The sequence below is a fragment of the Cydia splendana genome, chromosome 2 (genome assembly GCF_910591565.1).
Source record: "Cydia splendana chromosome 2, ilCydSple1.2, whole genome shotgun sequence".
NCBI classification, from domain to species: Eukaryota; Metazoa; Arthropoda; class Insecta; order Lepidoptera; family Tortricidae; genus Cydia; species Cydia splendana.
Window position 1 is genome coordinate 1,698,851 of NC_085961.1, and position 12,231 is coordinate 1,711,081.

The 12,231-nt window shown below is 38.7% G+C and overlaps 1 protein-coding gene across 1 annotated transcript in view; it reads left to right on the forward strand.

The window, feature by feature from the left end:
* The window catches only part of LOC134801853 (protein madd-4), a 490,229-nt gene that overhangs the window by 411,182 nt on the left and 66,816 nt on the right, over window positions 1-12,231 (forward strand). The window contains exon 7 of the mRNA XM_063774493.1: window positions 1,090-1,206. Coding sequence (XP_063630563.1) covers window positions 1,090-1,206 — 117 coding nt within the window. The remainder of the gene's footprint in view (window positions 1-1,089; window positions 1,207-12,231) is intronic.

The following is a 12,231-nucleotide window of genomic DNA, read 5'->3' on the forward strand; positions in this document are numbered from 1 at the left end:
CTACCTCATTAAAAGCAAGCTTAAGATATTATATCTACATAAAAGGTATCATTTACTTTATAAAATCCTCCAAATTTTATCAGGGCTTGGAAAATTTTTGTTTATCATCTTCACCATCGCAGAAATCAGTAAAATCAATAATTTTGAGGACAATTAAGTCTTCATAAAATACTAATCGGTTAAAAAACTCGCTTCGCTTCTATCACGACTTTATTTTGCCTTAACGTGGATATTGGGCACGTGATTTTTGTGACCCACGTGCAACAGAACTTGAAGACGTCTCCACGTCCTATACGAGCGTGGCCACGTTTCCACGGCACGGCACGTACAACGCCTTGTTAAAAGACAAATTTTGAACCTTAAAGCAATTACATAAGGTCCACCGATGGTCATTTACTGTTACGAGCAGTACACCCGGATAATCTGGAACGTGGTCTTTGGGAGGATTATACAATTAGTCTGGTCTAGACGTTCAAGTGGCTTTATAGAATTTTAGAAATACCTATTTTACTTGGCTATCGCTATTAAATAATGTTATTATGTTTTATTGAAGTAAGTCTTTGTATTTGTCCTACCGAGACTTACCCGTGACAGCGAATATTTCCACCATATTCTACATATCTGCAGCTGAGTTGGTAGAGCGGCGAGCTGGTACCTATCTCTTAGTCGCGGGTTCGAGTCTCGCCCGACCCGAACAGTGAGTTTGGCCAGTTTTTATTTATTTCTAAGCATTGTGGTATCGTTTCCAGACGTTTCTGTTTAAAACAAAACTATGTACCGTAAACTCGGGTTACTTTGAACCAAAGGAGGGTAACTTTGACCCACATGAAAAGCTTATTTAAAAGGGTCTAACAAAACACATTAAAAAGTCAAAGGTTAGCTAAAACCAACCTCATGTCATATTTCCATAATTACAGTGCATTAACCTGGACCGAGTAAATCCCTCCAGGACTAAAGTAACCCGACTTTACGGTAATTCAAAATCGGCTTGTCATGAAGTCAAAGATTTGTCTTGAATACCCCACCCCACTTCTGTCCATCTGTTTACTTTGTGTCTGTACTCTGATCTGATATTTTTTTTTGTTCCAGAGTGCGTCCCTTGACGAGGATGACCGCGTCGTTGTGGCAGTTCTGGCGGCACGAGTGTCCGACGGCACGAGGTGTCGGCCCGGCAGCTTGGATATGTGCATCGACGGCCGCTGCCAGGTATGACATTAGCTTTGTTACGTACGACTCTCTTCTTCTCCCTGCCCTTATCCCGCGTTACGTGGGGTAGACACAACATGTTTTTTCTTCCCTTTTCTTCTGTCTTTGGTCACCTCAGCACTCCTTTCTTTCTCATATTCTCTTTCACCCAATCCATCCGTCGTGTTTTAGGTGTAGTTACCATCCGGTCTTCGTCCATCAACATTCATCCCTAACATTCTTTTGCCTATATGGCATTCATCCCTCCTCATTACATGCCCATACCACGCTAACCTACTACTCCTCATCTTCTCCGTTACCGGTGCTACTTTCAAACTTCCCCTTAACTATATACTCATTCTTACGGCGTAATACGATTTTCAAACTTTTTATCACGAAGACAACGGTCAGGTCTTCAGCTTTCCACTTTCTTACAAACCTTCCAAAATATCAAGAAAAGAATAGAGCATCCCATCGAATCACAAGATAATTATGTGTATAAAATGCGATTTTAGGGTATTAGGTACAGATGTAGTGCAGATGAGTGTATATCATAGTTTCGGACACGTACAGTCGCCATCAGATATATCGGAGCGGCCAAGGTGTTCACAATATCTGAACACGCGCTCTAACGCCCTGAGAATAGAGGCGTGTTCCGATATTTGTGAGCACCTTGGCCGCTCCGATATATCTGATGGCGACTGTACTCTCGGAGTATCCTGCTGTCGAATGTTCGTTGATTCGACTGTCGCTGGATCGAATATTCGCTGGGTCGAAAAGCGTAGAAATAATAAATTGTAGAATCGAATCTGAGGTTTCGATTGTCATCCCGTAGACAGTATAGTGTAGACTGAAATAAATGTCATATACTAAGAAAAAGTGACCAAGGCCTCCAGAAATATTTTTCTGAAATAATTTAATTTGTTCAAATACTTTAGTAGTATAGTGTAGAGATAATTATTTTCCATCGTATTTTCACGGAAGCGTACGAACTTGTGTTACTGTTACAGTCAGTATCCGTACAAATAGTACCGATGTTGACTGAAGCAGCATAACAAATACGAACGTTTCCGAGAAAATACGATGGAAAACAATTATGCACTACATCTGTTATGTAGGTATATGTATGGCGAATACAAAGCTCCCTTGGCTTAAATGCCTTGGAAAAACGGTTGCTTATCTTGAAAAAAAAAAACCGGGCAAGTGCGAGTCGGACTCGCGCACGAAGGGTTCCGTACCATAATGCAAAAAAAAAACAAAAAAAAAAGCAAAAAAAAAAACGGTCACCCATTCAAATACTGACCACTCCCGACGTTGCTTAACTTTGGTCAAAAATCACGTTTGTTGTATGGGAGCCCCATTTAAATCTTTATTTTATTCTGTTTTTAGTATTTGTTGTTATAGCGGCAACAGAAATACATCATCTGTGAAAATTTCAACTGTCTAGCTATCACGGTTCGTGAGATACAGCCTGGTGACAGACGGACGGACGGACGGACGGACGGACGGACGGACGGACGGACGGACGGACGGACGGACAGCGAAGTCTTAGTAATAGGGTCCCGTTTTACCCTTTGGGTACGGAACCCTAAAAAACCTCAACAATGTTACTACGAAGCAGTGATTAAAAAACCTTTTATATCGGACCTGATATATCTTTATTCCGCCACAATAGTCTGTTTTACGGCCGTTTTCCGAACTTTTTCTTCGGCGCCTAAAACAATCCCATTATACAGGGAACGAATAGCTATGTCTGAGGTCTGAGCTGAATATTTGATGTCGCACATCGGTTTAATTTGTGAAATGAAGCGATTCCATTTTGCCCGTGTAGACAGTAAAGTAAGAAATGTCTCAGATCAATGATTACATTGTAAACATTGATCTGAGGCTTTTTTATTTACCATAGTTTATTCAACATCTTCCTCGCGTTATCCCGGCTTTTCGCCAGCCTGAGGTCTGCTTGACAACTATTTACTCCCGAGAATTATTAGCGTGGGCACTAGTTCTTACGAAAGCGAATGTCATCTGAGCTTCCAACCCAGAGGGTAAACTAGACCTTATTATGTCCGGTTTCCTCACGATGTTTTCCTTCACCGAACAGCTACTCATAGTTTATTCATAATATAAATTACAGATCCTTACATGTAAATAGTTGGTTGATCCGGCCTGTAACCGGCCAGTATCCGGCTGGTTAAGGGTTCGTTTCGACAGAGATGTGCGAGGATGCGTTGCGAGGGATGTGTTATTGTCTTTTTGGATAAGAAAAATTCTCTGAAGGGTTTATTATGACACTGATTATTTTATTAATTTTACCACAAGTTACTCGCTCTCGCTTCCGCTCGCCTCTTGTAACTTAAATGAATGCACCAAAATGCAGTAATTTAGTTAGCTTTGCAGCCACAAATAAACAAGGCTGGCTTTAATAATAAAGTTACGCGGTGCCTCGTCTAGCGCGAGGTATATGCAAGGCGCCTTTATACGTAGAGTTGGTAAGAATTTAGTCTATAGACAGACTCGACCAAGTTTAACGAGTTGACGACACTGAACTCAAATCTTACTTATGTTTTTATTGAAGCGTAATTTAAGGCCAAAGAGAAAATCAACGTAGCAGTCACAGAGAGAAGAACGGAATGGCGATTACTCCACCGACAAGAGCCAAGCTCTTAAGAATAATGATGATGATCATCTTGCATGTATAACGGGGAGTGCTCTGAGGAATTGTTCGGATTAATCCCTACTGCTTCTTTCCGCCATCGCTCTGTACGACAACATTTCCATCATCACCATTTAGATCCTATCATCAACTGTGCGTTTCTCCAGTTTCTCCAGGAGATGATGAGAGAGATAGTGACATCGTAAAGTATGTGAAAGCGAAGACCGGATTCATCCTGAGGGTCGCGAAGTTGAAATCTCGACACAATGCGAATTTTAATTCGTTTGTGGTGAGCGTTCCAACTGAACATCTAGCGACCTTCACCAAGGAGGAGTTTTGGCTGAAGGGTGTCAAGTTTCGGCGGTTCCGCGGCCGGCTCCCAGACACCGCGGGGTTGCGTAATGCATCGCAACCATAATGTGATTTGTAGTGTTTAGTTTTAAAATATTTTATCGCCCCCGAAAACCCTCATATAACAAATTTCATAGAAATCGTTACAGACGTTTCCGAGATCCCCGAAATATATAAATAAATAAATATACAAGAATTGCTCGTTTAAAGGTATAATATATTTGCTGTGAATTATTTTTCTATAAAGAGACACGTCAATATCGTGTAGTTTTTCTCGAATCAAAAAAAAAAAAGAGGTATAATAGAAGAGATTTCAGAGAACTGTCAGGTGTAAAGTACTCAACCGACGATCATGCATAAATAAAGTACAGTCGCCATCAGATATATCGGAGCGGCCAAGGTGTTCACAATATCTGAACACGCGCTCTAACGCCCTGACAATAGAGGCGTGTTCCGATATTTGTGAGCACCTTGGCCGCTCCGATATATCTGATGGCGACTGTACCTCACTGAAGCCGTCCATATGGCGGGTACGGAATGGAAAAGCGCGATGTGTACTAGAAAATGGCTCAGAAATATTTGTATGGAACGTACAGCGACCTGCTAAAGTGCATGGATATTGGATGGTAATAATAATGGTCGCGCACTATGCGGCTTACCCCACGCTAGCGTCTTTTGAGCGTCGTCCTCTTGACAGCGCTAGGAAAATGACGTCGCTGCGCAGTTGCGCCAATGTTGCGTCGAGCAGCAGCCACAGAGTTGGGTAAACGCCGACGCTCGGGAGACGCTAGTGTGAGGTGGCCCTAAGAGGAATTTCCTGCCGCGGACGCTCCGGCTATGGAATGAGCTCCCTGCCGAGGTTTTCCCGAGGGTCTATAGTATGGGGTTCTTCAAAAAATAAGTACAGAGGTTTTCAAAGGGTCGGCAATGCGCATCTAAAAGGCAGGCGTCCACAGGCTCCGGTGACTGCTTATCATCAGGCGGACCGTATGGTTGTTTGATTCCGACGTGGTAAAACAAAATTAGAAACTACCTAAATTTATGACATTGTATTAATTTAAGCACGGTAACCTCTGGCCCACTAAAGTTTCATTCCAAATTGCAGGTTTCAACTTTAATTGCTAAAAGTAGTACGAAATTAATTTGCCCGACTTTTACAGGTTCGGAATTATTTAAAGGGGAAAATAATTTTAACTTTCCAGTAAAGTAGAAAACTTTCTGGGAGACCCAATTGAACTTTCATTCGAAAGAGTTTGTTTATAGATTTTCTAAATGGGAAAGAATTGGTGCAAACCGTCCTTGGTGCAAATATTCGAATAAATATAAGTATTCACGATTACTACGAGTACGAGTACTTATAATTACATACAAAGATAATATATCTCATTTAAATCAAGTTTTCTATACCTTTTCTATTCTTATCATACGATTTATTGCGCTAGAGTGACGGCTGTAGGTATTGGCCACTACATAGTAATTGGCCACTTCTAACAGTCCTAACAAATAAAGAAAGAAACAAGCCAATTGAAGCCTTATTGGAGTTTCAGTTTCTACTGCTCCATATACTTTCTTTTAAAAAACTCACCTATATTTATGTATAATTTCGTCTAAAAGTGTCTTCCAAAAGATGGCGCCGTAACGTTCTTCTTGTTTTTTTTTTACATCGCGATATCAATATAATTTTCGTTCCGAAAGGTAGAAGAGTTAGTTTATTTGCAGTTTTAGTTTTTTAAGGTTCCGTACCCAAAGGGTAAAAACGGGACCCTATTCCTACGTCTCCGCTGTCCGTCCGTCTGTCTGTGACCAGGCTGTAACTCATGATCCGTGAAAGCTAGATAGTTGAAATTTCCACAGATGATGTATTTTTGTTGCCGCTACAATAACAGATACTAATAATAAAATAAAATAAATATTTAAGTGGGGCTATAAGCCCATACAACAAACGTGATATTTTTTTACCATTTTTTGCGTTATACACGTTATAGTACAGAACCCTTCGTGCTCGAGTCCGACTCGCACTTGGCCGCTTTTTATTTAGTTTAATTATATGCTTCTTTTAATTCTAAAGATATTATCTATTTAAAATATAAAATGATAGCATTTGAACATACGGAAAACAATTACATTGTATTAAATTGTAAGTATACGAAATAAGTCCCTAACATTATTTTCGAAAGTATCAAACTAAATCATCCTTCAAACGTAAGCAAACAATGAATTGAATCGAATGAATACAAGTACCTCAAGGAATTTCCCCTCTAGATTACATTTTATTTTCAATTACATAGCCTTTTCATCTTCAGCGTATAATTAATACGCGTCAGCATCCCACCATTCAGTGTTGGGATTGTTTGAGGCACAAAAGATACTCCATTTGGCAACCCTTTCAATATAGAAAATCAAAACTGTGGCACCATTAATAAAATCAGTTGAATGCGATACGGGCGGAGTGCTTGGCAAACATTTTGAATATTACAGAGCAAAGGGCATCGTCTACTCTAGAAGGTCTTTGACAACATATTTACAGATCACTATAACTACATAGGTATTATAATCTGTAATTAGTACAAAATTTGCATTTAACCATAAAAAATCAGGGCAAGTGCAAGTCGAAAAAAAAAACGGTCACCCATCCAAGTACTGACCCCGCCCGACGTTGCTTAACTTCGGTCAAAAATCACGTTTGTTGTATGGGAGCCCCACTTAAATCTTTATTTTATTTGTGAAAATTTCAACTGTCTAGCTATCACGGTTCGTGAGATACAGCCTGGTGACAGACGGCCGGAAGGACGGACGGACGGACGGACGGACGGACAGCGGAGTCTTAGTAATAGGGTCCCGTTTTACCCTTTGGGTACGGAACCCTAATGATCCATTTGTATCTAAAGCTGATGTTGCTGTTGGCGAACGAATACAATTTACATTTAGCTATGGTTATAAACCGCTGGCACTGGGCCCAGGACAGAGCGGCTTGGAGAGTACTGGCAGGGGTGCGAAACTCCTGACTTCGGCCAAACTCGGCTCCGCTCGGCTCAGCATTGCTCCGAGCAATTATTAGGGTTGGCACCACTTGACTTACTTTTGCGTGCACGACCACAGATAAGATAATCACTTGAATTTTGACAACCCTAAATACCCGAAAGGGATAGTGCCATACATTAGAAAGGGACAGCAGGATTCGACCCTGAATCGCTGATAAACTTCGGTGTTGTAGGAAGTTTCCTTTCTGTACGGTAGTACTATTATTTATTCTGTGGTACTGGTGAAGAGTGCCCACAATCGTCACGTCCCTCAGCCATGATGTTACGACAAGGAAGAACGAAAAAACCCAAACTTTTGACGTTTGTAGTAAAAAATCTACAAATTTCTGATTGTAACCTTGTCAATTTACATAAACACAATGTAGCTCACTAACATTTATATTATGAAACTTTTGTGACGTATACTGTTCGCGTAAAATTTACATAGGTGTGTTTTCAACGTCTGTGTGTATTGAATCTCTTTACGAAGCCCCCGGGAGGAGAATTCAAAAGAGTTCTGAAGTGGCAATGAATTAATGCTTTCAGATGATAGGTTGAAACGGATACAAAACCGCTTATTTTCTATTCATCAAATATAAATAAACATAGTTTACATGGCAGAGCTTCAAGTGGTATACAGAAAGGCTTTATATTTAGACGTAGTTTAGCAAAAAGGATCCGTCCTATAAAATTTGTCAAAACAAATGATTTTTATGTCAGTATGTTCAAATTCTTTTGACAGATTTCTATGGATTGTATCATTTTCCTTAAATTAAGTCCTTGGCAAGAAATTACACTATAAATACCAGTGTTGGGCAAAAAGTAATTTCATTACGAATTATGAATTGCAATTACAAAATGTAATTTGAATTATGAATTTAAATTACGGAAATGTAATTTCTAATTGCATTAAAATTTCACTGCATTACAAAATGTAAATCGCAATGCAATTAGAAATTACATTTTGTAATTTTAATTCGTAATGCATTACTTCATGCATTACAAATTACACTCACTTAGTAAAACATTTTCATTGTTTTTATATAGCATGTTATACTTGTTTGTGGGTTTGTGTTTTAATTTTGCAACTCAATTTTAAGGAACTTATCCTCAAAATTTTCAACTAATTTTTTTTTACATACTTGTGTAAGTTTTTTAGTAGGTACGTGTTTTAGTTCTTACATTCAACTTTGGGCGCTATTTGTGTCAGTCCAAAACAAAAGGGACCTTATGGCGGTATTTTTAGGTGGGTTGATTCTTGTATTAATAGTTAGGTATAGATTTCAATCCCGTAGATAACTCATTTTAATAATAAATAATAAATAGTTTACACAACGTAATTGCGTAATGCAATTACGAATTAATGTAATTTCAATTAAAAATTACCAGCTAATTCAAATTAAATTTAATTCAATTACGAGCGTAATGCATTACAAGTAATTGCATTAAATGTAATTTAATGAGTAATGCAATTACAAATTAATTGCATTATGCCCAACACTGATAAATACCTACAAAGGCATTGGTTAATAATCGCCTTGTGACGTGACGTTTCAATTTTCTTTTTTTGTTATTTGCTGGTGAAACAATCTGCTTGTTATATTTTCAGTTGAATGTTGGTTATTTGAGGTGATTAAGAGCCAACGGGAGTGGTCATTTCTCCATACAAACGTACTCCTTGTTTTCCTCCGTGGTTTTTGAAGCTAGAACAATGATTTTTTCAACACAGATTAATATTGTCAATATCTGTGTCGGACCGTTTTGCTTTTTTTGATATTTTTGTTATTTAAGGCGCTAGAGCCCTTCAAAAATGGCCAAAATGGCCTAATTGACTATGCCGCAATGAGAGGCGTGGCATTCAAAACTGATATCAATTAGCCAAAAAAGCAAAACGGTCCGACACAGATAATTTCATAATCATTTAGATTTCCAAATTTGGTTACGATTGGTTAAGTTTTGGAGGAGGAAACAGAGGAGTACGAAACCTCGATTTTTGAGATTTTTACGCAGGATTTTTCGCCTTGTCCTTATCGCACTACTTTTAGGTGCCGCTTCCGTTAGCGAGACGGGTATATTTACCTAAAATATTTAAAACTCAGCTCCTGTTTCGTCTTAAATAAGTACCATCGCCCACAGTGTTAACCTGACAGTTCATAAACCTTATTACAAAGGGTATAAAGTCCACTGATGGACAGTTAAGGTTGTTGCTGTTTGTATGCATCTTTGTAAGGTTGTAGAATGATTATAGATTCCTCGATTTTATATCTATTGTTTAATCGTCAATCCTAAAATATATAATGCGTAACCAGAATATACCGGGTGTGGCCTGTAATATGAGCAAAAAATTAAACTGTAGGCTGTACTCCTCATACTGACCAACATTTGTTCAGCGACTTTTAAAAATAAGTTGTGGTTTGATTTTTAATACACTTTAAAGTTTATTCTAAGACGCAATGTCTTGCGAATTTTGTTATGTTTAAGGCGTGACAAGCAACGTCAATCACAATGATATGGCGTGGCGATGGCGTCCATTGAAGATAATATTTATTTTGTATGAAAAATAGGGAGTCTAAATACTTCATAATTTTTAAAAGTTGTTGGACAAAAGTGTCACCGTTTGAGGAGTACAATCTATGTTTTAATTATTTGCTCGCGTTACAGGCCACACCCGGTATGATCATTTTCAAGAGGGCGCTGTTATTCTCATTGTATATGGTGACAGTTCAGAATAGTATGAAAAAAATTGTTCCAGTGGCAGTGAAATTCCGCAACATGGCCCATGATCATATATTCCTGATCAGGCTTTATTTAAATTTTAACTAGTCTCTGCCCGCGACTTGATCCGCGTGGAATGATGATTGATAAAAACTATCCTTTGTGCTTTTTCGGGTCTCAACGATTGTTACTACAATTTATTTGTTGATCGAACATAATGCATTGCATAAAAAAGTCAAAATTATTTCAATTCAAGGAATGAATTGTTAAACCACCTTGCCAGTTGTTTTGAGTTAAGAAACCGGCATCAAAAGGAGAATCTTCCTGAGTTCCACATTTTCAACTTATGACTTTATCATTTGCATATTCCAAAGTTACCGTCTAACAACGAAATGGAAAGGAAATTGTGGAACAACTCTCAAAGTACGTTGGAATAAGTTTTTGTTACAATTTAATTTTCGACACAAGCCTTTTTACGAAAAGTAAAGGGCCTATTTGATTAAAGAAACTGACTGTGGCATCCAATCGACTTTTTTTAAATTTAATAAGCGATTTACGAAATAGTTTTTAAAATGTTTGCAATTCGGCATGGTGTCTTGCGAAATAGAAAACCGGTTCCAAACCATAAAGACATAAGATATACTTTTATATATGTCGAGTACCGATGGTCTCAAAGGGCGGTGGGCGCGTGGGGTAGTACGATAATGTATTACTTCACAGCTAAACCAGTATGCTACCATGCTACCAGTGCATGAAATAAACCTTAGGACTCGTTAACCATACTAGTGCCTACCATATTTTAGTACTAAATTAAAAAAAAGAACTAATCGCTATTAGGAGGTTAGCTGATTAAAAATTGAAAATAAAAAGATCACATGAAACCGTTTAAATGTTTATTCAATTCAAACTAGGCCGGCTCCAACCGTACATATCTGACCTGAGAAGATTTAGCCCTATATGGGACCGGCAACAAACTCAGAGGGACAAATCTTTTCAAAACAAGTTAAAACAACACATAACACATCATTTCTTTATTTCACAAAAGTAAGCTTCTAATGAAACATAAGAAATCAAAATAACACTTGAAATAAAACACTTAGCTAAATGGTTAAAGAACGCGGGATTCTATAAGCTATCAGAATAATCCTTCAGGTATAAACCTTCAGGAACGTAGCGAGTTAGGCACGAGGTTGGCTAACGAGTACGTCCGATCTCTAGCGCGGTCCGATCAAGAAGAACTACCAGCGGCGGAGCCTCTCCGCTCCCGCCTCAGTCAAGTTGGCAAACCTGCTCGACCAGTCTACCAACATACCGACAAAAACGCCAACTCGTGCCTACGCTCACTCGAGAGAAACCTCTCGACGTTCCAAAGCCTTCTACCTGTCATCTCAGTTCAACAACACGCCAATAGGTGGCGTTACTCTCTACGCAACTTTATTTCAACAATGCGCCAATAGACGGCGTTACTCTCTACGCAACTTTATTTCAACAATGCGCCAATAGACGGCGTTACTCTCTACGCAACTTTATTTATTTCGTTACAACCAAATAATACGTAGCTCAACATTGCTAATCGATTTTATACAGGCGTCTAAAATAATGAACTATAACGCTGCAATACGTCTTTCTGGTGTCAGGTTCCGACACGGCCGTCCTGCGCTACACACGTCCTCGTGTGTGGGTGTATGCATTTGATTCTGTAACAAAATACTCAGCACAGTATCTCATCGCTCGGTCATTCCTGACCCACAATTTGGGTCTCTCTCAAATTACTATTAAAATCAAACTTTGTTATCAATCCAACCAGAAAAAATGATTGTTCAAAATTACTTTAACAATCCTCAATTCTCTAGTCAAAAATAGTCCATCGAGCAACGACTTAATAAAAATAATCAGTAATCATCGCCGCTATCTAGCGGATACACTCCATTAATCATCGCCTCCATCTGGCGGATACTCTTAAATTTATGTGAAAACAGAACAATCTCAAACATCAAAAACACAAATCACAACAGCTCTAATTCATTGCTCGACAGTATCACTACTATTGTCATCAATATCAATTTACGGGGAAATCGTCTGGCATTAAAAAAAATATTTTGGTCAAATGTGATAATAATCATTGTAGGACATCTTAAAATAAATAGCACTCTGACTTAATAATGCCAATTTTACTCATATGAACACAGTACATAAACAAAACAACACCAGTCCTTCGGTGCATTGCCAGTCCTTCAGTAGATACCAGACCCTCGTCAGAAGTAACCATCTCAGCCGCGTAAGTGCTACTCCTCGCAAAGAGCATTC